Source organism: Phacochoerus africanus, chromosome 10 (genome assembly GCF_016906955.1).
Source record: "Phacochoerus africanus isolate WHEZ1 chromosome 10, ROS_Pafr_v1, whole genome shotgun sequence".
In the NCBI taxonomy this organism is placed as follows: Eukaryota; Metazoa; Chordata; class Mammalia; order Artiodactyla; family Suidae; genus Phacochoerus; species Phacochoerus africanus.
In genome coordinates this window covers 54551245-54577561 of record NC_062553.1, presented here as the reverse complement: position 1 = coordinate 54577561, position 26317 = coordinate 54551245, and the positions used below count along the sequence as shown (strand labels likewise).

Below are 26317 nucleotides of genomic sequence, written 5' to 3'. Positions count from 1 at the left end.
GTTATAAATACCCTGAGTTCTTTATCTTACAAGAGCTTTTACTAATAACAAAGAGAAAAAGAAAAGTTCTCAGCTCTTTAGCAAAGCTTATCACCTCTAAGATTCAAAGATCTGTTTGCGTGTGTGTGTGCTTGTGCACACATGCAAAAGTGTCCTTCATAGACATTTGCAGACATCCCCCATCACAGGTCCATCCAGATAGATTGTCAGTGGTGAGGAAAGACTTTCATTTTAAAAATCCACTTTCTTTTGGCTTGTCTTCTTTATATCTCCAAGAGAAATTAGGCAAAAGAAACTGAGGCGCACATATTGTTGATTTTTGTCAAAGGCCACACAGCTGAGAAAGGGCCAGAGCAAGAGCAAGACTCAAATCCAGGGCTCCTGACTTCAGACTGTGTGCCCTGTTTTGTTTTTTCCTGTGTTACTTCACACACTATATAGGACATAAGTCTCTAGTTTTGCCCTCATTTTTATGGTACTTTTAAATAATAGTAATGTAAATATGTAATCTTTATAAAAGCCCAGTGTGGGAGGTACTGTGAGTATCCTTATTTTGTGACTGAGCTCTCCCCCACCCAAAAAAAACACCAACAAAAGTGAGTTCCCGTTGTGCTCGGTGGGTTAAGAACCTGACCAGTCTCCATGAGGATGTGGGTTCCATCCCTGGCTTCATTCAGTGGGTTAAGGATCCCGAGTTGCCGTGAGCTGTGGTGTAGGTCGCAGAAGTGGCTCAGATCCCGTGTAACTGTAGTTGAGGTATAGGCCGGCAGGTGCAGCTCTGATTCGACCCCTGGCCTGGGAACCTCTGTATGTCATGAGTGTGGCCCTAAAAAGACAAAAGACAAAAAAAAAAAAAAAGGAAAGCCTCATAAGCATTTTCCAAAACATTATTTTTACATGAAAAAGCAAAACTTTGGGACAGATCTTGTCCCTGTGGAGAGTGGGTAGCTTGAGTAGCTCTCAGTGTGGCCGGTGTGTCTGGTGGTCCCATGGTGATGCCTAATCCATTTGTGTGTTCAGACTTCCAGGTTGCTCCGGGGGAGCCCCTCAGCTCAGCTGATCCTCTCTGCTGCATTTCCCCTGCAGCAGGGCCCTTTCCCTCAGTCACACCAGCAGCAGCAGCAGCAGCTGAGTCGGCACAGGACTGATGCTCTGACCGACCCTTCCAAGGTTCAGCCGCAGTAGTGTCGGCGCATCCTCTGTGCCCTCCAGCCAGAAGGGCCTTGCAGTTGCTCAGATGATCTGAGAATGGGATGGAAAGTTCCAGCGGTTTCATGAGATGCAGTATTGAGTGTTCTAGCTCCTGGAGTTTGGTAGCAGGGAGGACGCTGCCTCGTGCTGCAGGTGTGTCAGATGGCGGCCAGAGGGAGGGGATGGGGGCGGGGGGCCACAGCCAGTTCTCCCCCTGCTGTACTTACCCAGAAATCATTTGCTGGAAGAAGAGTATGTTGCCAAACGTTAAGAAGCTCAGCTATGAAACGTGACCTGCGGTGAATCAGAAAGGCCCTGACAGTGACTTGGTGGTTCTGTGCCTGTGTTCACGTGTGGGAGGACGCAGCGCTGCCCCATCAGGGCTTTGCTTACAGTGAGGCCGTGATGGAATCGTAATTCATTTCAGAGCCGTGTAGCTTTACGTTCTCTGTGTACAGATGCTGTAAAAACAATAGTATGTATATGTCTGGATAAAAGGACAGAAAGCAAAACATTTCGTATGCTGCATGCAGAGATTGTCTCCTCCGAGATGTGCGTACATTTCCCTAGATTCTGATGCCTCATGCAAACTGATAGAGCCTCTCTCTCCCCTCCTGTTCACAGCACAGTCGTGTTGGGTCCCTGGCACAGGGCTTTCTGTTCCTGCTTTGGCTGCGACGTCACAGTTTGTTCAGGGAGGTGTGATGTGCTGCTGGGGATGGATGTTTTTTCAGGTTAAATGATTTGAAACAGAATCTTCAAGTTACTCAGAAATATCCCTCGTTTCATTATTTTTCAATTATGTTTGCAAATAGGATTTGCACTGTTTTCAGATAGTTGGGAGGTTTGATCACATATTTTGATCTAGTTCATAGTGGAAATAGTTGTGTAAATGGTTTTCAACAAGCCTGAAAGTAATTTCAAGAATGTTTCAGTTAGAAGAGTAAAATTTGCACACAAAATATTTTAGGCACTTTTTAGCATTCTCACTGGTGGGAATTTTAACTTTTAGGATTTGTTGGAATCTTTTTATTCTTCACAGTTTTAATGCTTCTTTTAGATATGATTCAGGGTTATTTGAGGGGAAAAAAAAAACCCATAGTGCCTTGATTTTGATTCAGGTGAGAATTCACCATCTTGAACTCATTGTCTGGTTTCAGTAGCAGTTTGGAAATCTTAGTACATTTTTAATAGCATGTGGATGTCAGTGCCATTAAGTTCCTGTGAAGACTGAGCCTCTTAGTTTAGAGGTTCAAGGAATTTTGAAATAAAAGGTGACATCCTAATGACACTCTCGGAGTTATTCATATGATCACAAAATTATTTTCCTAAATCAGCATTTTTCTTAAAGCTGTGTAATCATTTAGAAATTACTAGTAACTATTTGCTCAGTATGACCTTAACATCCTACAAAGAAAAAAGAAGTAGAAATTGGCTTTCTCTTCACAGCAACCCTAGAATATTTTAGCTCACATGCTTCATAAACGTGAACTAAGATTTCAGCTGGCGGCAGTATCATATTATACAGGTAGTAAGTTCCAACCAGAACTGCATACATTACAAAGATTATATATTTTATGGTACTAATAATTATAATTACAGAACAAAGAAAAATTAATGGGAAACTATCTTATTAGAATATCAAAAATGATTGAGGAAAGGCAAGCTAACTAAAGCAAGCCGTAATAAATCAAAACTGACCTTAAAAGAGAATGTATGACAGAATTAAGGTTGTTAAGCAGAAAAGGTTTTGAACAATGAAAATAACCTAATATGGAGTTGCTGCATAACAGCGGAGTGGGGAGGGTGTCAGTCTGTTGTTAAGACTTTTCTGTCCTCAGCTTTACTATTAACCTTAAGGGATGGACTTTGTCTTTCTGTGGGAAACCATACCTGGCCACACTTAAACTAGAAAATTAATGCTGAAAAGAAAACGACCAAAGAAAGTTGGTACCTACTCTCTATAAAAGGAGTGTCACTAGATGCCAGTCAGTAATTACATATCAAGGACTCCTCTTCTAGCTAAGTGATCATTGAAAGAGGGTGTTGACTTTCTCATGAATGTCAAGACTAGAGTCAAAGTGAGCATATGCTTTGTGCATATGCGCACGTGGACACACGGCTGCCACAGACACACACAGCAGCCTTTCCCCCTTCGAGTCGCCTCTTACCTATGCCTCTCCATTTGTTTCTGGGTTGTGCCTCGTTTGCTTAGTGGTGGTATGCAGTGATGCAGATTCAGCACACAAGCGACGCAAAAAACTGTTAAATCCCCCAGTGTCTCCTGAGTCCCGTAGGTAAAAAGAAAGCTGGAGCCGTGAGCACCGTGTTCAGGTCAACACACGCCAAGCATAAGCCAAGCCACGAGGTAAACCTACCTCTAGACGGTTGGTTCACCGTCTCCTCTGCCAGACCTTTTGAGTATTGTCATCCTCACAATACTAGGGAAGAAAATTAGACAGGAGTTTGCTTTATAATTTTTGTTGTTCCTCGGGACAGGTTATTTTGTGTTTGTTCTTGCTTAGACCTGGTTGCTGCGTTTTGAAGAGCAGCTAGCCGCTTTGCTTTTTTGCCTCAGCTCCTCCTCGCATGGCTTTCTTCCTCCTGTTCCCCTGGCCCTCCGGTTACAGAGCTCCCCCTCACACCCCCACAGGTGGAGACTGGAGGTGTCAATGAAGACCCTGCTGCTGTCTCATTTCATTCATTTCTGTAGCCAAAGTTGTTCATTAAAATTCCCAATCTAAGTCATGAAAAAATACCAAATAGGAGCACCTTTCAGTTACTTAAAAATCTTACTTCCCTCTGCTTTATTCTCATAGACATTCAGCTTTTCTTAAAAACAAACAAACAAACAAAAAACACATTATCACTGTTCTGGGCGGTAGCTGTTGGCTGTCTTGCAGTTATCTTCTTTGCACTGTGTGGGCACTGGGTTTTAACAACTACCAGTGAGCACTACAAGGCTTCATGAAGTTGCTGCCAGAAGTTGTCAGACCAGAACCAAGACCCTCAAGTACTTCATTTCAGTGAAAATATTTGCAGAACAGTAAACATGGGGGATGAGGGCTACAAGTCAGTCAGTCCAGTCAGTCGTCTCCCAGCTCTGTCCTGAGTTGAGGGGGTAACTGGAGTCCTGTGCTTTGCGTTATCACTTCAACGTGGTTTAGGAATGTACTAGTCAGAGGATGCCAGTGACTTTGAGGAGTGTGTCAGAGGATACTCAGTGCAGGGTAGTCAAGATGTTATTTGAGTTCTTCAGTAATTGCCTTAAAGCCATCTGTGTGAGCCAGGCCCCAGGCAGGGCAGCTCTGCAGGGGTCTCTGTGTGGTGAAAGGAGATGAACCTTTGCTCAGGAAGCCTTCGGAAGGGGCCTTTCTGGCAGCTGTTTGCCTGCCCTACAGACAGGTGAGAATTAGTTTAAACTGGATACTACTCAGCATGTTTTAAAATGTTTCCACTACATTGAGGTAAACTTTTTTAAAGTGGGCTACAAATAGCATTTTGCTGTAGTATTGCTCATTTCTACTTTTTTTTTCTCTATTTCTCTAGTGATCAGAAGTTTATTGACATATTTGTGTAAACTCACTCAAGTCCATAACCCTTCCAATATCTGTGCCCCTGTTCTCAGTTCCTCAGGAGTCAGTGTTGGAAGAGGTGGAAACACTGGATGTTGCTATTGCTGAGTCTAGCCAGGAATAAGCTGACTGGAATGTTTAAACGTAGGGAAGGAAACAGCACATAAGGCACTTGCCATTTTTATCGTGATTGGAAACAAGTCTTTTGTTTGGGGTGGATAAGCATTCTTCTAAAAGGAGCTTCTGAATAATAGCAAAGGAAAAGAGCTGACTATTTTTATAGCATATTTAATATATTTGTATATAACTCAATACAGTAGGAACCCTTCGCACGCCTCCTGCCCTGGAACCCAGGTCCCCTTTGCCATATAGCATTAGCATAGCCTCCGCACTGGGGCTGCGGCCAGCCCCAGCCCCCAGCCAGTGCTGCTGCTCCTGAGACAGGTGAGAAGCCCCGACTCTCATGCCCGGGGATCCTTCCTATAGGAATCGCACACACTTCGCAAACAGCACACCACAGTCTAAGAGCATCATTTTAAAAGGTAACAAGCACTTTATTGTAATTATTCATTTTGATAAAGCTTATTATCTTAGATATTACCATTTCTGAAGGGTCCCCAAATCATCACTTAGATGAAAATTTTAAATGACATTTCTGAGAAATGTTTAGATCCAGTGAACCATAGTAGGTTTAGAGGAGTGACTGCAAGGTAGCCAAATGAACTTGGACTTTTGTCTTGAATGTGAGGGAGTTGAGACTGTAGATGCCTGGTTCTGTTCAGACACTATTGTAAACCTATGCTGCCTATCTATTGTGTAGACACCAAAAGAGACCATTGAGTCTGTTTGTTTTCAAAGGTCTGGGAAAACTGCATCAGTGTGAATAGATGTGTACAACTATCCTAAAGTGATTGGTAGTAAGATTTTAGAATATAATAACTTCAAGAATTACTCTGGGTGTTTTAAATGTGTGCTGAAATGTTGGCATGTCGTTTCAGTGTTGCCATTTGAATTGCTCTTGTAACATTTTTGCACAAAAATGACTTTAGAAAGACTACTTTGGTTGAAAAAAACAGGAAAAATTGGTCTTAACATCTCCTGTGGAAACACTGGGGATGGATTTTGTTGGTATAGCTATTAATTCAGGATATTTAAAACAGTATTGAACAGCTCACAGAAATTAAGTAAACGTGGATCATGAAAAACTAAGTTTCTTTCCATGTGACTGTTTTGCATACTTTTTTCCCCATGTCATAATTTAACACTACATTCCTTGTTTTTCTTAAATAAAACAATACTTTGCAGGTTCTGTTTTTGAGTAACTATGTTTTGTAAGCTGCCTGGGCTTTCCTAAGGAAACATTCTTTAGTGAAATAGGATGTAGTTTATGAAGAGACGTCATTAAGTAAAATTCCATCACCACCACCAGCAAACACTGAGGTGCTGCATTAAGTGACAATCAAAATAGTATTTATGAGAGAATTTAGAAAGTGGTTTTTAAAGAAGCAATTGCTTTGAGAGCAGTTCTCTGGGTTTCTTGAATAAAAATGGCTAAATGTATTTATTTATATTTTTAAATATCTTTGTGTTGTTTTCTCATCAGAGTTATTTCACAGTGTCATGTATTTAATTGTGGTTTGTTTTGTTCTGCCTTGTACTTCTCCTTAGAGGACCGGCTCTCCTTACCTGGGGCTGTCCCTGGGCTGGTGACGCCCCTCTGTGGCCATGTCCCTGGGCTGGGGACACTTCTCCGTGGCCATCCATGTGTGTTCAGGGCAGCAGTGGAGCCCAATCCAGGTGCCCATGTGTTTCTCAACTTAGCTCAGAGAAAGTAAAGGTACCTCCTTTCAAATCTGCTTCATTTAGCTCCAGCCTTTTTCTGGTTTCACTTGCTGCCTTTTCTATTTTATGGGCATTTTTATATGGTAGCTTTCCCAACACAGCCAGAGGCCAGTATGACAGAAGCCATGGCAAATGTTCCCTGTTTCACCCATCTGGGAACATATTATTAAAACAATCAGCATCTTCTAATGGCCGTCACTATCATATCTGTATTAATTTCAAGTTCATCTGAAGTCCTTAAATACAAGTGGAATGGTGTACGCACACTGCAAACTTGCCTGCAAAAAAAGTTTCCTGTCTTTATAGTGTCATGTTGCTTGGTCCTTTAAAAACAAAAGCCAAACCAAACCTTCATACATGGCACACGGTCCAACAAAGCAGGGTTGGACCATTTGAAACCTAGACATTTGAGGGCACTTGTGCTGGTCTACATTAGAATAGAATTCAACTCCTTAGGGCGCCCAGAGCTTTTGAGTCCCACAGGCCAGGTACAGAGCACACACTAGCTTTGGGATCCTTTAGAGAATGGTAGTTAAAGTGTGTCAACCCCAAGTTGGATTTAATGATGTAAAAAATATTTCTTCACCCTAAGGACTAAATTGAAGATGTGATGTTTTCAGATCATGCATTTAAATTTCTGAGGAAACAAACTGACATCATTTTAAAAATGCCATTCAGATGTTTTATGATGTGTTTTGAGTTGGCTGGTACTGGTCCAGATCCACTGCTGGCAATGGTTGTGCCAGTACTAAAGAGTTAAAATGTAGGAAAAGCTGTATTCAGATTGATGTATTATGTAACTAGGCTATCATCATCAAGAAGAAATAAATTTTGGCTAGGAAACATCTCTTCCTTCATAGATGTCAGCCAGAACAGCTGTCACCGACATCCTAGAATTGTCCTGAATGTGTCTTGTTGTGCGGTAAGTTGGGGACAGCCCTTGGTGTAGCCTTTTGCACATTATGTAGAGACTGAAGCCCAAAGACGAGTTAAATTCAGTGCTGTATTGAAACCAGTTAGGGCAAAAAAGTTTATTCCTGCAAATTTTTCATTGTTAACATCAGGTGGTAGTTGTGAAAACAGACACCACTCTTTGCAGTGTTCTGTGTGGTTCTTAGTGTGCTTCCTCTTGACACTGATGGGTCCTTAATGCTTGGTTTTGGTTTCTCAGTTAAAATTAGAGCCTGTCCTTCCTTCAGAAAGGGTGGAGCTACATATACGTGGCTGACTGATACTAGGTAAGAATACCTAGTTTTCCTAAAGCAAGCATTCAGTTGAAATCCAAATTGATCTGCAAAAACAAGACTGACAGTTTCCAAGTAACATCTTCAACCCGATCCTGAACTGCACAGAAGCACGATGGGATAGTGACTGGTTTCAACGGTGCTATTTTAGGTTCTCCTGATTTTCATGAGCTGTGTTTGGAAACGGAATACTGTATAAAATGTGGATCATTTTGTTACCAATATTGCTATTTTAATTTGGTGTTACAATTGGCGCACCTGCTTCTCACAGCTGCCCTTTGAGAAGAAGTACACGTGTTACCAGCCTGCCTCCACTCAGGCTCTTGCTGTAGCATCATTTTTCCAGGTGATGATGTGCAGTTTTAAACTACATGTACTATTATACTGCTCTTTCCCACAGACTCTTGTAATGTTTTCAGAACCTAAAATGACAGCAAAAGAGCCAAGCAGGAGCATTTGAGTTTCTTTTGTAAAATGTAAAATGACTAAATTTAGACTGTCTCTCCTTGTACAGTTTTAAAAATAAATACCTCAGTGCTGTTTTCCAGGATCCCCTGCGTTTCTCAAAATAACACCTGCTTCGTGTGGTACATAACTTGTAAGAACCACATTATTTTGGATTTTGAAGAATATTAAATATTTTAAAATCACTACCCATGACCATTTCCTTTCCTTTATTCAGCAGTGGAGTAGGATTGTATCAGCAGTTTTTACCTGGTAGCTAAGGTCTGTGCTGCCAAGTTCTCTGAGGAGTTGGATCCAGTTCTGAGGTGGTGGGGCCTCGGGAAGCTGCGCTGTCACCTTAACTTTAGCCCTGCGCCTCCAATGCTGGGACCAGGCCACCTGCGGTACTAGCTACTTGCTAACAAGGACAAAAAAGGATGTAAAATTCCTCGAAGGATTATGGGCACTTCACTGCAGAAAATGACAGTGTAGTCTGGAGACTTAACGCTGCTTTATTCCTACGGATGTTTTGTTTTCACCCTGTAATACATACTTTCCATGGTAGAGAACTTCCTAAAGTTTCTTTAAAAAATGACTTTTTTTTTTTTTTGTCTTTTTAGGGCTGCTAGTGCTGCATATAAAGTTGCCAGGCTAGGGGTTGAATCAGAGCTACAGCAGCCAGCCCACACCACAGCCACAGCAACGTGGGATCCTTAACCCACAGGGCAAGGCCAAGGATCAAACCTGCAGCTGACAGCAGTGTTACTGCCTATGGCAACAGAACATATCAGGCTGGGAGAAGGCAGTTATGCTGTCTGGATGGAATATAATTAGCATTCAAGTTAGAATATTCTGATTTTTAAATGCTAGTGATTTCTCAAGTTGCCACAATAAAGTAAGACAGCCTTGACCATAATCACTGATTAGTCTCTAATCTAATAGAGACTAACCTGTCTGGTTTGACCTCCTGCTCTACCATGTAAGCCTGGGTGAGTTACTTTTCTTTAACTTCTCTTAGTACCTTCTCCTTCACAAAATGGTGTGAAGGTTAAGACAGTGCTTAGAACACAATGTTAGGCTGCTGTTCTTTGTATCCACTTTAGAAACTGGTCTATAAACATTAAGATGGCTTTGACAGATTGCAAAGTTATGAACTCACATGACACACATGGGAAAACCAGCATGGGTCAGTCATATCACTTTTATTTCTGTTGTATCTGTTACATTTTTCTATTCAATATAGAAAAAATATGAATACACTCATAGTATTCTCTTTTAATTTGGTAAGTCTGCATGGTCAAATATTGACTGTTATTATATTGGGTTTCCTACCCAATTAAAAAGAGGAAGACTGGACCTGGCAAACAAGTCTTACATGTTACCAACAGTAATACTTTCTGAAAAGACTTCTGATTAAATCACTGCTTACCAACCCCAGAAAATACTTTAAAAGAGAAATTCATTCATTCTTCCCCCCAAGAAAAATTAAGGTAAACTGCTTAAAGCACCTCAGTGATGCAGGAGAAGAATGGTAAATTCCTTAAAAATGGGTCAGCTGAAAGCAAATCTAGTGCAGACAGACCCCAATGCCCAGTGGCTCTGTCCACTGCCCACCCCTCGCCCGAACCAAAAACTTGAAAAATGCAGACCATGTTAACATAATTGTGCTGGAGGAAGAAAAAAAAATCCACGCTTTAGATAACAGGTTTCTTTTAAAAATTCGTGTTGCAAATAAAATCAGTGATTATTTCTTTGGGACATAATACTTTCATTAAATGGGTCAAACTCACAAATTGATGCTACAAAATACAGTGTTTTCCACCACTTTTAGTTATAATATACATATGTACATCGAGTTACCTATCTTAAAACTAAAATACAAAGGAAAATAGCTTGTTAAAAACCAGAATCCGGACTTATAAATAGTGCAGAAAATGCAAACGCCAAAAATACGATGCCTCCTATGATTGTCACTGTAAGAGAACAGAAAAAAGCTTAAGGCAAAAGTCCTCTATTAATTATGCCAGAATGTTACCTATTACTCTTCAAAAACACTTAAGCCTCATTTCCAAAGCAAAATACTTAGCATGCCCAACTCTGAACAGTTAAGAATCAGTTTATTCCCCAGCACTGTTTTAATAACAGAAGCAACAGAACTCATATTAAAAACCCAGCTATAAAGGAGAATTTTCAACTTCCGACCAGCAGAGTGTTGTTCTTCCATCTTTAAGATCTATTGGCTACATAGGAAATTTTCATCAGAATCAATGACTATGGTTTCCACCGATGATTCTTTTAAGACATTTTCAAAGCTAAAAAGTTCTCATATTTCCATGTGATTGTTTCACTGACTTTATTAACATGTGGACAAAAAGCTACTATGGCTCTAGCAATGCCTTTACATGATGTTGTATTTTCTTAACCTCCACCTGTCTGGAAAGCAGTCCATGTCTGAGATTATCTTAACAAAGACTGAGTCTGCTTCAAAAGAAAGGCTTTTTCTTCCTCAGTGATTCTGAAAGTTAAAATTAATGACAAAGACTCACCAGTTCTGACAGAGATTTTCTGGGCTACCATTCTTCCTCCAATCACTGCCAGTCCGGTGCATAAGCAGTGTCCCACTGCCCCGCCCACGGCCACACCGTAGGGATCCTGGAAAAAAGTGTAACTGGCATTAGTCTGAAGCCAGGGTTGCAACTGCTACGAGAAAGAAAATAGGGTCACTACTGGCGACAAATTCAGGGCTCTGTAATTTATGAAACGTGCCCTAGCTACTTAAAGGGTTAAGTTCCAGTCACACCTAGGAGCAGGGACGAAAGCAGGAGAAAGTCAAATCAAGACAATCCCCTTCAACCTCTCAGCACTTGGCCTTAATTCCTGGCACCATTGGGCTCTTGGGAGGCTGCACGTGAGCCTGGGAGGGAACCGCGGGGCCGTAGGGGCAGGGTGACTGTGCCCCATCCTCCCCCAGGCAGCACCTGCCCAAGGCCATGGAGGCGTTTGGCAGACAGCAAGAGCTGCCAAGAAACGAGCCCTCGAGAGTGGCCAGCGGACCTGGTTGGGTTGGGGGCAGGTCCTGAGGACCCTCCAGGCAGGGAGCTCAGACTTGCAGGCGCTGACTGGTGTTCGGCCGGAGGGTGACAGAGAAGGTGTAAGCTGTAGGGGAGAGGACCAGGCAGTGACCAATGGGGAGGCCACTGTGGTGGCTCTGGGAAGGGACAGGCTGGCCTGGACTGGCGTGGGAGACTCGAGAAGCCGAGGCACGACTGACGATCTTTGTGGTTAAGGGGCTGATACTCAAGAAAGAAAAATCAGGCCTGACAGAGTTCCACCCCCAGTTCTCCGAAGGAAGCAGCAATGTGGTTAAAAAGGCAGAGGCAGCAGGGGGCCATGACCAGGAAGAAGGCAGCGCTAAAGGGACAACAGCTGGAGGAGCCCAAGGGAGACCAGCAGGTGGCCTAGCAACTAGCCGCTGAGAGGACCACGTGGGAGCCTCGCTGGCTGCCGTGGACGCAAACCACCAAATCCGCGTGACACTGCTGAGGTCAGAACGAGAGTCCCGTGTGCTTAGCAGTAAGTCCCCTCCCGGCCAAGCCCCCTCAGACTGAGGGAAGGGAGGAAGAAAGAGGCTTCTCTGGAGAAGCAGAACTGAGCAAGGGGGTAGGCCTCTGTAGATGAGAACAACAGTCTTGAGCACGTTAAAGCGCTCACACCACCAAGCTGGCAGAAGGGCACCAATTTAAGTGGGAGCCCTGGGGCCACCATGAGTGACAGTGGCAATGAACAAACGATGTCTTCAGCTTTCGTGACACCGTGCAGACACCCCGGAGAATGGGCGCTGCATCCCAGATTTTGTCTATTACAACTTCTAAAACTACCTCCCAGAAGGTGGCTGCCTCATTCTATTTGAAAGCAATACTTGAAAAATCATTGGATTAAATACAATTCAGTGGTTCTTTTAATACAAGACTTCTCAGAGTCTTGGTTCTTTTGTATACTCAATCTTCCAAACATGTAGCCTTCAAAAAAAACAAGATATATTGTTTGCCAAATTTCTTTGACCCTGGAACTTTTTTTCCCGCAGTAGACATTAACACCTCAACACTAGGACTCTGAAAACCACTGTGGGAACACTAATCATACTGGAAGCAAAAAAGATCAGACCAAAATGGACTGGACTAGCCTACTGCATGGTTTGTACAAAATTACCAACGAAAGAAGGAGCATTAGGGGAACAAAGCAGCCAAGGGCACCTCTGCACTGCCTGCCCCTGCGCTGTGGGGGCTCCTAGCACTAAGGGCTGGCCAGTCGGGGGCGCTGCCCCATTAGCCTGTTTCCCCCAGAGCCACTGGGAAGCAGGTGTGGCAGCAGAGTGGTCAGCGTGTGCCCATCCCAAGTCGCCCTGTCACAAATGGCACAGTGATTCTACCGTCATCACAGCTCATGTGGCAGAATCACTATCACCATAAAATGATCACTTCCAATTCTGGTTCTCTGGATGCCAATAAAGACTAGAGATCTAAAAATATAGGGCAAAGCCATTAAAATGACATTTTAAAATAAAATTTATTTTTGAATATGGGAATCAAATGAAAACTTGAGTTCTTCCCCCCACCCCCCAAGAACAGCATTTTTGAGGCTTCCCTGACACAACAGCCCGGCCTCAACTATTTTCGGCCCTCATCTTTAACTCTTTTTTTTTTGTATTTTCTAGGGCCGCTCCTGCGGCACATGGAGGTTCCCAGGCTAGGGGTCTAATCAGAGCCGTAGCCACTGGCCTAAGCTGCAGCCACAGCAACACCAGAGCCGAGCCACATCTGCAACCTACACCACAGCTCACAGCAACGCCAGATCCTTAACCCATCAAGCGAGGCCAGGGATCGAACCCGCAACCTCAAGATTCCTAATAGGATTCGTTCACCACTCAGCCATTTGTTCCCACCCAGTTGATGGGAACTCCATCAACTCTTGTTTTATAGTTTGGACTGAAACCTACATTAAGGAACTGCTTGATTTCTGGTAGGTAAATACCTAGGAGTTAAAAAATTCAAATCAAGCTTCCTTGTAAAACCTTATCGGATTAAAAACAATATAATTTAGCAGATGTTTTTACAAAGAAAAAGCATTAGTTAAGATCCAGAAGAGCTGAAAGGCAGCTGGCCTTCCATTCTACACCATCTCCTAAGCAAGGCTGCATCTGCATGAGTATAACAGTCACCTCATCTAAGACTTTACCATTCCCCTCAAATGAGATCAAGATTCAACATTTTCTTAGAAAATGGACAAGAGACAGCAGAAAAGCCTAGAGGCAAGCTCCAGCTCTAGTGCTTGTCCTCTGACAGTAACCCCATTGCTCCAGGCCTCGGGTTCTTTATCGGCAAAGTGTCAAATGAGGCAACCTGAGGGTTCTTCTCGCTTTCCATCCTAGGCCTGGGTATTCTGGGGCCAAGACTTTACGAATTTTATAAGTAATCTTTGCATCATTCAATTTTTTTTTTTTTTTTTTTTTTTTAGCACAAGGAACTAAAAAGAAGAACCCAAAGCTACCTACTTTTAAGGCTTTAGGTATTTATCAAATTAGCCCTCAATAATAATATACAAATATATGTTCTCAAGTATACAAAGGGAGGTGCTGAGAAAAAGAAGAGAACTAAGCCTAAACAACTGCCACGCTGTCATTGTGACAAAACCGCTGGGAAGAGAAATCCAAAGAGCCATCAGACCAAGGCAGAAACCGAAGAGGCTCAGGCTCTGAGGAGCAGGGCTGTCAGCTCCAGAGCAGAGTCTGGGGTATGAGTCACCCCTCAGCCTGTGTCCTCCAGAGCAAAGCAGCTCTGGTGATGCCCACCTGTGAAAGCAGCAGCCGCCTCCCAGGACCACTCACCTCTCTAGCTGCCAGGACAATTGTAGTTAGCTGAGAGCGGTCACCCCATTCTGCTAAGAATGTTAATGTAAGAGCTTGAACAAAGATGGGTGAAATAAAATGCAGCCACTTTTTTTGAGGTATTGTTGTGCTTGTACCCGTTTCAACATCTCCTGGTCCATTTAAGAGTTTGGTTCGTTGAAACTAAATTAAAAAAAAAAAAAAAGACATCAAACCCAGGAATGCAATTGATACAGCACACGATTACTTAATCTTTCTTTAAAAAGTGTTTAAATTTTATGGGAATACACTTAGAGAAGCTAGTTATGTGAGTGACCCTAAACCTTTTTTTTTTGGTTTTTAGGGCTGCCCCCATGGCATATGGAGCTTCCCAGTTTAGGGGTCTAATCAGAGCTACAGCTGCAAGCCTGCACCACAGCCACAGCAATGCAGGATCTGAGCCGCGTCTGCAACCTACACCACGGCTCATGGCAACGCTGGATCCTTAACCCACTGAGTGAGGCCAGGGATTGAATCTGCATCCTCATGGATCCTAGTCAGGTTTATTACCACTGAGCCACAAAAGGAACTCCCCCAAACTTCTCTTTTGAACCACTGGTCTCACATAGCAACAAATGCTGTATTTTCAAATTTTCCACTTCTCCCCAACAAAATCAAACAATATTTACTGTCATTTGTTAATCACAGATGCTGTGGAAACAAACACATGAAATCACAGAGATTCCATTTTCAGGAGCTTATAATCAGTCTAATAAGGAGCCCGATTATAGCTGTCAGTATTCATCCCTAAGTCCTTTCTCAACCACATTCACACTAAGCCAGTGTCACACCACAGCACAACAAGCCACGTCTGTGTGGCCCACACACCACACGTGGATGAGCAACAAAAACCCTCTCAGCCATTTTACTCTTAACAGTTGCGTGCCTTTCTGATCCAGATATTTGACAGCGCTCTGACTTACTTCTTCATCTTTTTTCTTTAACTCTGCTTGAACTTCTTCTAGTTCTTCTTGACCTTCATCTGGACTCATCTTTAAGCCTTCCCGAAGCATCCTGATGCCGAAAATGGCAACAATGCCGTGGAAACATAGTATGTATACAGTCTGGGGATGACTGTGGTGGCGTAGCCAAACAAAACTGCCAGAAATGCAAGAGTACATCTGGTTAATTAGCAGATTACACACAAACCAAGGGATCAGAATTGACCACTCTTTTTTCTTTCTTTTTTTTTTTTTTAGGGCCACACCTGTGGCATATGAAAGTTCCCAGCCTAGGGGTCCAATGGGAGCTGCAACTGCCGGCCTGCACAACAGCACAGCAATGCCAGATCCCAGCCACATCTGTGATTTACACCACAGGTCATGGCAACTGGCGCCAGATCCTTAACCCACTGAGCAAGGCCAGGGATCGAACCTGCGTCCTCATGGATAGTAGTTGGGTTCTTAACTCCTTCTTGCTAAGGCGCAATGGGGAATCTCACCACTATTTTAAAGGGAAAATAGTTCACATTAGACGTAAATCTAACACATAAAAACCTTAAATTTTACTTTCCCTCCATCAATATTGAGCCCTTAGGTCTATAGCCAGTGACTAAACACAGTTCATCAGGAAGTCAGTGGTGCAGGGAAGGTGGCAGGGGTACCACATAGCCCTCTCATGACAGCAAGCTCCTCTCCAGACACCTCTGGCCAGAGCAGGGCACAGTACTTTAGTTAAGAGGTTAGCTTCGATGCCTTCTACAGACCCCATGGTCTTACATAACCTGGAAGCTATAGCACTGTCCTATGAGATATTTCTTCATCACAAATCTTTAAATTACAAACTTCTATAGTGAGGAATCATGACAAGATTCTCATGTGGCATGATTCTAATGTTGCTCTTTGCAACAACTTAAAGTTTATCTTTTGGAATAAAACTAATAATTCCATGTGTATGGTATGATACTATAAAGAACCCAAATCCTAAGAGTGAATGTAAAGAACCCAAATCCTAAGAGTGAATACATCGGTAATATGAAGTTAGTAATTAAAAACAACAGGAGGGCCAGAGGGTATTTCCATATAGATAGTAAGTGGATTACCCTTCTCAAACTGCCTGAACATCAAATGTTTGACTGCATAGGCAAACCACCCCCTGTTCATTATATTACAAACGGAAAAAGATTTAAAAGTGATGTTTAGAGCAGGATCAAGATGGCAGAGGAGTAAGACGTGGAGCTCAGCTTCTCCCACAAAAACATCAAAATAACCCATCTACATGTAAAATGATTCACACAGAATATCCACTGAACATTGGCAGAAGACCTGAGAATTCCAAAAAGGTCAAGAAAACATCCACAAAACTGGGTAGAACAAAAGGAAAAGAGAAAGAAGACGGGAAAGAAGGAATTGGGACAGGACCAGCCCTCCTGAGAGACATCGACTGGTGGGAAGGTGAGCCGAGTGGATGACCTCAAACCCTTGGAGAAAAGCACCACAGCCAGTCTGGGGAGGTAAAAGCAGAAAGCTGCACAGACCATCGGTTCCACGGCCCTGGACACCACAGCCTGGGACTCAGCCAGAGATTGGTTCCAGGGAAAGGACTAGGGCTGGCTGTGTGGAGACAGGAAGCAGTGCTCCACAGGCTGGGGAGCACAGGAGGAGACCTGGGCCAACAGGAGAAGCAAGAGGAGGGGCAGGATTGCCCTAGGAATGTCCTCTGGGCATGTGCAGGCTCTCGGACAGCAGAGTGTCTCCTGTGTGGGCTCCGGGGGCAAACCACTGCAGCCATCTCAGTCTGAAGTAGGTATGCCCCTCCACCCCCCACCCCCGGTCACCTCAGGGGTTGCTGCCCCAGAGGACCTGCAAAGCAGTGGTACCCATTGCTATCACACTCCCACTGCTGCTGCTGTAAAAGGCTCTGGGTGCTGCTCCCACATCTCTAAGGGTCATTGCCACTGCCCAGAGCCCTGAAACCAGGCACCACCTGGAGGTGCTCCCCATTGCCCTCACCTCCCTGGAAGCACATGCAGGCTGTACACCTGCACACACCCTATCAAGGGAATAAAGGTCTGCGCACGATGAGGAAAGAGAGAGCAAACATTCAAACCAAAAGCAGCCCTCATGCACCCCTGCTGCCACCAAAAAAACCAGTAGGTCCTCAGAAGCTACCCAGGGACACTCCTGCATATAAATAGCCCTGAAGACAACAGTAGATAATTGTTTTCCCTAAAAACAAAGAATGAAAAACATATAAGCAAAATGAAGAAGCAAAGGAGCCATTCCCAGTTAAAAGAATTCCCCTGAAGGAGCAAACAAGAAAACAGACCTCTCAGTCTAACAGACACCAAGTTCAAAAAGAAGGTAATGAAAATTCTAAAAGAATTAAGAATGGCTATCAAGAGTAATGCAGATTACTTTTAAAAGAAACTAGAAACTACAAGGAGGAACCAAGAAAAATTAGCAAATTCATTTGCAGGGACAAATGGTGAGTTAAAAGCTTTGAACAGCAGAGTGAATAATGCAGAGGAACAAACAACTGACTTGGAAGACACAATAATGGAAATCACCCAATCCAGACAGGAGACAGAAAACCAAAGAAAAGAAAAGAATGCGACTGAAGAGATAGAAAAGGGGACTGAAAACATATTTGAAGAAATTATGTCTGAAAACTTTCCAAATCTAAATGAAACAGATACGAAGATACAGGAAGCACAGAGGGCCCCAAACAAATTGAACCCAAACAGGCCCACAGCAAGACATATTATAATAAAAATGGCAAAAGTTAGAGGAATCTAAAGCAGTAAGAGAATAACAGTGTTAATTATAAGGGAACCTCCATAAGGCTATCAACTGATTTCTCTACAGAAACACTACAGGCCAGAAGAGAGTGGCAAGATACATTCAAAGATCTAAAAGAGAAAAACTGCAGCCTAAAATACTCTAGCCAGCAAGATTATCATATAAAATAGACGAGAGAAAGAAAGTATTTCTTAAACAAAAACTGAAAGAATACAGCAATACTAAACCCATTCTAAAAGAAATAGGTCTCCTCTAAATGGTAAAGAAATAAAAAAAGATACAGTATGGAGGATATCCAATTGGACAGTAATCACTTAAATACACCAGTCTACAGATCAAAAAGAAAAAGAAAGAAAAAAAAAACTATTTGTGAAAGCAATAATACACACAAGGAATAGCAAAAGGATAAGCATAAAGATGTAAAAAAAGGACCTAAAAATCATAAAATGTGGGGAAGGAGAGTGAGAAAATTTAGACTTTCTTTTTTAAAAATGTGTTTGAGCCTATATGACTTACTTCTTCTAAAGCAAGAAGATATAGGAAGGGGTTAACATACTTGAAAAACAGGGTAACCACAAATCAAAACCAAACAATACATTCACAAAAACTAAAGAGGACACAGCATAAAATAAAAAGAAATCAACCAACCAAAAAAAGAAAGGAACAAAGGAGAAACAAAGTCAACTGGAAAACAAGGTTTGAAATGGCAATAAATACACATTTATCAATATATACCTTAAATGTCAATGGACTGAATGCACCAATCAAAAGACAGAGTGGCAGGCTGGATTTAAAAAAAAAAAAAAAGGGGAGTTCCCGTCGTGGCGCAGTGGTTAACAATCCAACTAGGAACTATGAGGTTGTGGGTTCAATCCCTGGCCTTGCTCAGTAGGTTGAGAATCTGGTTTTGCCATGAGCTGTGGTGTAGGTCGCAGACGTGGCTCGGATCCCAGTTGCTGTGGCTCTGGTGTAGGCCAGTGGCTGCAGCTCTGGCTAGACCTCTAGCCTGGGAACCTCCGTATGCCACGGGAGCGGCCCTAGAAATGGCAAAAAGACAAAAAAAAAAAAAAAGCCTACAATAGGTTGCCTACAAGAGACTCACCTTGTAGGCAAGGACACATATAAATTGAAAGTGAGGGGATGGAAAAAGTATTTCATGCAAATGGAAATGACAGCAAAGCACGAGCTGCAATACTCATATCAGACAAAACTGATGTTAAAACAAAGGTCATAAAGACAAAGAAGGACACTATTTAATGATAAAAAGATCCATTCAAGAAGGGGCTATTGGAGTTCCCGTTGTGGCGCAGTGGTTAACGAATCCGACTAGGAACCATGAGGTTGCGGGTTCGGTCCCTGCCCTTGCTCAGTGAGTCAAGGTTCCGGCGTTGCCGTGAGCTGTGGTGTAGGTCGCAGACGTGGCTCAGATCCTGCGTTGCTGTGGCTCTGGCGTAGGCTGGCAGCTAAAGCTCTGATTCGACCCCTAGCCCGGGAACCTCCATATGCCACAGGAGCAGTTCAAGAAATGGCAAAAAGACAAAAAAAAAAAAAAAAAGAAGGGACTATTACACTTGTCAGTATATATGCCCCTAATATAGGAGCAGATACCTACAACAAATACTAACAGACTTAAAGGAGAAATTGACAGGAAGACAAAAACAGTAGGAGACTTTAACACCCCACTCACAACAATAGACAGACCCTCTAGACAGAAAATCAGTAAGGCAAGAGATCCTAAATGACACAATAGAACAGTTAGACTTAATTGATATTTTCAGGACATTACATGCCAAAAAAACAGACTATACATTCTTCTCAAGTACACATGGAACATTCTCTAGGACTGACCAAATACTGGGACACAAAACTAACCTCAACAAACTTAAAAGTACAGAAATTATTTCAAGCATCTTCTCTGACCACAGTGGCATGAAATTGGAAATCAACCACAGGAAAAGAAATGAGAAAAAAACTGACTATTTAGCACAAGACCAATTAACATGCTACTAAAAAACCAATGGGTCAATGAGGAAATTAGAAAGGAAATTAAAAAATACCTTGGGACAAATGACAACCATATAAAATCTATGGGATCCTGTAAAAGCAGTTCTTACAGGGACATTCATAGCAACACAGGCCTTCCTCAAAAAAGATGGAAGATCTCACACTAACAACCTAACCTACCATCTAAAAGAATTAAAATAAGAACAAACAAAACCTAAAGTCAGCAGAAGGAAGAAAATCATAAAGATCAGAGGAAATCAAAATAGAGTATAGGAGTTCCCACTGTGGCTCAGTAATAACAAACCCAACTACTATCCATGAGGATGCAGGTTTGATCCCTGGCCTCGCTCAGTGGGTTAAGAAGCCGGTTCTGCCATGAGCTATGGTGTAGGTTGCAGACATGGCTTGGATCCTGCATTGCTGAGGCTGCGGCATAGGCCAGCAGCTGCAGCTCTTATTCAGCCCCTAGCCTGGGAATTTCCATATGTCACAGGTGTGGCCCTAAAAAGCAAAAAAAAAAAAAAAAATTAAAAAACAGAATTTAAAAGTACCATAGAGAGGGGGTCTTGAGGAAGATGGCAGAGTAGTAGGACATGAGGCTCATCTACTCCCACAAATACACTGAGAAAGCATCTACACATGCAACTGTTTGCACAGGAAATCTGCTGAACACTGACAAAAGATGTCAGGATTATGACAGAGCAAGAAAAACTTCACCAAACTGTATAGGACAAAAGAAACAGGAGAAGAGACAAGAAGAAGGGGCCCTGCACCCCAGGAGGGAGCTGGAAAGAGGAAACGCTCTCGTACCCTGGGAAGCTCCCCCACCAGTGAGGAGACCAACCAGGACAGAAGAGGAACTTCAGAGTCTTAGAGTAGAACTCAACAATCGGTGTGACAAATGGTCAGTACTATGGCAACTGTGTGCCAATCCCAGCAGGTGTTGTCAACTAAAACTCTGACCTCAGAGATCAAGAGTGAGCTAGGGCTGGCTCCCTGGGAAACAACTGGGCTTGGCTATACCGGAACAGCCTGGAGGGACTAGAACATAGGGGGACCACACTGGAGGGCAGTAACCTGAGGCATCTTAGTCAGGCTTAGAGCTAGGGGCCATCATTTGGGGGTGCTGGATGGAAGGGGCAGGATCCACCACTACAGCCTTGTTCCCTGCAAGCGTCTCAGGCTGCAGGACCCCGTGTGCCTCAGCTCTGGGAGCCAAGGCAGCAGACCCGCCCTTAGGGCTACAAACAGTGCTAAGGAGGCGGTGTGACTGCCCAGGGGAAGAGCATAAGCTCTGAGGCTCCTGCCAACAGCTCCTGGGCTAGCAGCGCTGGTTCTGCGTCAAAAGAGCCCAAAGAGGGCCTCGGGTGCAGGTCTCCTCCAGGACCAGCAAAAGCACAAACTCTGTGGCTTTACCCAGTGGCCTTGTGGGGGCTCACACTAGTGGCGCCCGTTCTGTGCCAAGAGCCATGAAAGGGCCACTGGTCCACATTCCCTGCAGGAGCAGTGGGCTGCACAGCTGGAAAAAAGCACAAGCCCCACGGCTGTGCCAGTGGCCCTGCAAGGGCCAGAATCAGCAGTGCTCCTTCCATGCCAAGACCCGAGGGAGGCACAATGGTACACACTATGGTCCTCAGCAGCTGCAGAGAGCACTCCTGCCCGCAGCCAGGTGGGGGGAGGGACCGCCAGAAGTGCTCACCCTTCAGCTACAGAGAGAGCCTTTTAGCAACAGTTAGGGAGGATACCCCCGCTCTTGGGGCTATAGAGATCCCTAGAGCGGCCAAAAAAGGGGAGTGACTGCAAAACATTCATCCAAAAAGATACTCACACCCCTGTGTTCATCACAGTGCTATTCACAATAGCCAAGACATGCAAACAACCTAAACATCCACTGACAGATGAAGATGTGATAAATATACACAATGGAATACTACTCAGCCATAAAAAAGAATGACATAATGCCATTTGCAGCAACATGGATGGAACTAGAGATTCTCATACTAATGAATTAGTTCAGAGGAAGAAAGACAGAAACCATATGATATCACTTATATGTGGAATCTAAAATATGGCACAAATGAATCTCTCTACAGAAAAGAAAGAAACTCACAGACTGGAAGAACAGACTTGTGGTTGCCAAGGGAAAGGGGGAGGGAGTGGGATGGACTGTGAGTTTGGGGTTCGTAGATGCAAACTATTCCATTTAGAATGGATAAGCAATGAAGTTCTGCTGTATAGCACAGGGAACTGTATCCATTGGAATAGACCATGATGGAGAAGAATATAAGGAATATACATACACGCCCACATCCACACACATATATATACATATGAATGATTGGGTCACTTTGCTATACAGCAGAAATTTGCCTAACACTGTAAATCAACTACACTTTGATAAAAAAATGATGGGCCTTTAAAAAAATCATGTTTAGAAATGTAAACCTTTGTTTATATGAACATCTGTATCTGAACTAATATATGTGTGTATCTATGAACCTCCATGATACAGATATATATACTTTAGTTCTACTGAAAAGTCCAAGAAGCCAAGACATCTCAGTAATAATGAGCCAGCTTTGTATCCAGATCCTGGTTTCTAATACCATTTCCCGATAAGGGTCCACAGACAAATGGGCAAAGTTGTCCAAGATGAACCTGCACAATCTTGTTATACTAGAAAGGAAGGAAGAACAAAAACAAGTCATAGCATGTCACACGACACAAGAGTCAGCTTAAAAAGCTTGAAATCAGCCACCAAATCTGGGACAATTTAGGGAACAATATAGTTGAGTAATTAATTATAAACTACTAAAAAAAGCAGTTCATGAGTATGTTTACTAAACAGACAAATTGGTGGGAGGGATGCGGTAAGCCAGGGCTCCCTGGAAGGTGTGGATAAGGTACCAGAACTGGGCCATTCTTTCGCAGGTGTCAGGGCAAGTTTAGATCATGCAGGAGTCGTCACCTGATGTTAACCACGGGGAATGGGGAACCTGTATTGTCCTGAAGCGTCTCCCTGAAGACTGCATATTAGCTGTATGGGAAGAACAGAGTATACAAGAGAAACCCTGAGCCGGACCAGGTGACCAAACCCAGCATCAGCACGAGCGACAAATGGACGCCATGCGCTTCCCTGTCAGGGGACATCCATCACCTGTGTAGCATTCTAGCCAAGGGCCTGTAACCCCAAGTTATTTGAGGGGCCCACAAACACAGAATGAGCAACAGCCCATTAAAGGGGAGATGAGCTACATCTCAGAAAAACACATACGAGGGAGTTCCCGTCATGATACAGCAGAAACAAATCTGACTAGGAACCGTGAGATTGCAGGTTCGATGCCTGGCCTTGTTCAGTGGGTTATGGATCCGGCGTTGCTGTGGCTCTGGCGCAAGCTGGCAGCTGTAGCTCCGACTAGACCCCTAGCCTGGGAACCTCCATGTGCCATGGGTGCTGCCCTAAAAAGACAAGAGACAATAAATAAATAAATAAATAAATAAATAAGAAAAGGCTATAGAAATAGTCCAGATTAAAAGACTAAAAAGAACTAATGACCTAGACTAGATCATCTACAGAGGGGAAAAAACTGCTACAGAGCATATGAGGGCAACTCACAAAATTAAATATGGACGATCAGTCTATCTATCCATGTCTATAAAGATATATAGTATATGTATTTATACACTTCACTTCTCTGTAGATATATGAACTGTTTGTATGTACATGTTACAGACCTAGAGACATATAAATTATGTGTGCACATACACAAACATAATTTTATTTAGATGTAGATAAAGAGATAGATCACAAATGCTAGAGCTAATGGGGTAAAATGTTATCAACAGGTGAATCTAGATAACAAGTATACTGCTGTTCTGTTTTACTGTTGCAAGTTGGTAAATTTAAAATATTTTTCATAAAGTATTTAAATTTTAAAAAGAAATGAGGCAAAACTTTTAAAACCTCACAAACTTAGTTTTCCTCTCATCATTAGAAAACTTAAAAGAACTGCTTACTGACACAATCCCACGTTTTCTGCCTTGACATCTCCATAGAGCAAAACACTACCTGGCACTCAAACCTGTTCTTCTTCCGTGGTTTCTGCCCTCTATTTCCTCCTGCTTGGGAAACCCTTCCAGACACTTGAGTAGGTTTTATCTGAGAACAATGAAAGGTTATTTCTCTTTAAGCAAGTGCTCTGCATCAAGCCAGAAACCACTGATTTATAAGTAATTAAACTGAAAACATTTGACATAAGAACATTCTTGTGAGGGGACAAAAAAAATGGATAAAACTGGGGAGAATGTCAGTATCTACCGTATGGGAGTTCCTGTGGTGGCTTAGCAGTAACAAACGCGACTAGTATCCTTGATCTCTGGCCTCGCTCAGTGGGTTAAGGATCTGGCACTGCCGTGAGCTGTGGTATAGGTTGGACGCGGCTTGGATCCTGCCTTGCTGTGGCTATGGTGTAGGCCAGCAGCTGCAGCTCTGATTCGACCCCTAGCCTGGGAACTTCCATATGCAGCAGGTGCAATCCTAAAAAGACGAAAAAAAAAAAATACACATTTTTTTTTCAGAGGTAACTAGAAACAGGGAGTGTCACTGAAGCCAAGAGTATTAAAAAAAATGAGAATGCCCTTGAATGTGGTCTGAAGGGCTCATCAAAATGAAAACTGAAGTCTGTAGTTAGGAAAGGTGCTAACTGAAGCTTTTACAACAGTATTAGAAGGAGAAATCAGATTGCAAGTGGATAAGGAGTGAAATGGCAGGAGGGCCTTAAGGAAGTGAGGAACAGCAGTGAGGATAAAACTCTGAAGAGGAGGGGATCATTCTCCTTGAGGTCAGACAGCAGAGAAGCCAGGAAAGCCCCCAGGCAGGTGAGGGCCAAGTCCAGCCTGGCACAGTCCTCTGCTGAAGCAACAGAGGAGAGATGCAGATGTGCAATTTCAAGCTGGGATGGACACCACCCCCCGGGGGGACAGGGATGAACAGTTTGTAAAAGAATCCATCTGCACAAGTTCATATTCCATAGGTACATGTCTTCAGAACTCATCTGCCTGGTGGGCTGGAGACAATATGGCGGAGTAGATGCTGAGCTCATCTCCTGCCAGAAGACACCAACACCACAACTAACTGCTAAACAACCATCATAAGAAAGACTGGCACAATGCCAATACCAAAAAGAAATATTCTACATCCAAAGACAAAAAGAAATCACAAAATGGCAGTAGAGGTGCATTCAAGATACAATCAAACCTCATACCAACCCCCCTCAGGGCTGGTAACCCACAAACCGGAGGATAATTATACTGCAGGAGTTGTAGAATTCTGAACCCCATGTCTGGCTCCCCAGCCTAGGGGTCTGGCATTGGGAGGAAAAGTCCCCAGAGAGCATTCGGCTTTGATGGCAGGTGGGGTTTGATTGCAGGAGCTCCACAGGATGAGGGAAACAGAAACTCCACTCCTGGAGGATGCACACAAGGACCCACACGTACAGCTCCCAGCACAAACGTAATGACTCCACAGAAGCCTGGGCCAGACCTACCTGCTGGTCGTGAGGGTATCCTGCAGAGGCAGGGCAGGGCAGGGGGTGCGGGGGAAACTGTGGCTCACTCACAGGACATAAAAGCTGGTGGCGAACATATCTGTAAGTACTCATCTGAAAGGTGACATCTTGCTTGGGACATGAGCACCAAGACCTGGCCCATCCAACAACCTGTAAGCCTCAGTGCCAGGATAACTCAGAACAACCAACCAACAGGGTGGGAACACAGTCCCACTCATCAACAGACAGGCTGCCAAAAGGCTGAGCCCACAGCCACCCGCAGACATGCCCCTTGACACAGCCCTGCCCACCAGAAAGCCCGTACAACCCTCTAGACCAGCCTCACCCACTAGGATACAGACACCAGAAGGGAGGAAACTATGATGCAGCAGGCTGAAGAACTGAGAGGGCAAACCAAGTTCAGAACCTACTATGGAGCCAGCTGCCCCTGGGTCACAAGTGGGGAGTGTCCTGTAGGGACACACATCAGACATCCCCAGTTCTAAGGTCAAGAAACTGAGCTACTATGTATACAAAAATAGAAACAAGAAATTAAAAAATAATGAGATGGCAAAGGAATATATTCCAGACAAAGGAACAGGACAAAACCTCAGAAGAAAAACTAAGTGAAGTGGAGACAGGCAACCTAACCAAGAAAGAGTTCCAAGAAGTGTTGTAAAGGTGACCCATGAACTTGGGTCAAGAATGGAGGCACAAAGCAAGAGGTTACAAGAAGCTGTTAGCACAGAATTAGAAAAAACAAAAAAACAACCAAGCAGTTGAAGAGCACAACAGCTGAAAAGAAAAA

General features: G+C 43.4%; 2 protein-coding genes across 11 annotated transcripts in view; one reads left to right on the top strand and one right to left on the bottom strand.

Annotated features, from left to right (window-relative positions):
• The window catches only part of CLOCK (clock circadian regulator), a 121875-nt gene extending 113370 nt beyond the window's left edge, over positions 1 to 8505 (top strand). For all 10 annotated transcript variants that reach the window (XM_047798758.1, XM_047798757.1, XM_047798756.1 and 7 more), the window contains one exon: positions 1021 to 8505. In XM_047798758.1, the coding sequence (XP_047654714.1) occupies positions 1021 to 1185 (165 nt within the window). In that variant the 3' untranslated portion in view covers positions 1186 to 8505. The remainder of the gene's footprint in view (positions 1 to 1020) is intronic.
• Positions 8506 to 10107: 1602 nt separating this feature from the next.
• TMEM165 (transmembrane protein 165) overlaps positions 10108 to 26317 on the bottom strand; it is a 35688-nt gene continuing 19478 nt past the window's right edge. The window contains 5 exon segments of the mRNA XM_047798762.1: positions 10108 to 10269; positions 10843 to 10948; positions 14181 to 14363; positions 15143 to 15252; positions 15255 to 15317. Coding sequence (XP_047654718.1) covers positions 10193 to 10269; positions 10843 to 10948; positions 14181 to 14363; positions 15143 to 15252; positions 15255 to 15317 — 539 coding nt within the window. The 3' untranslated portion in view covers positions 10108 to 10192.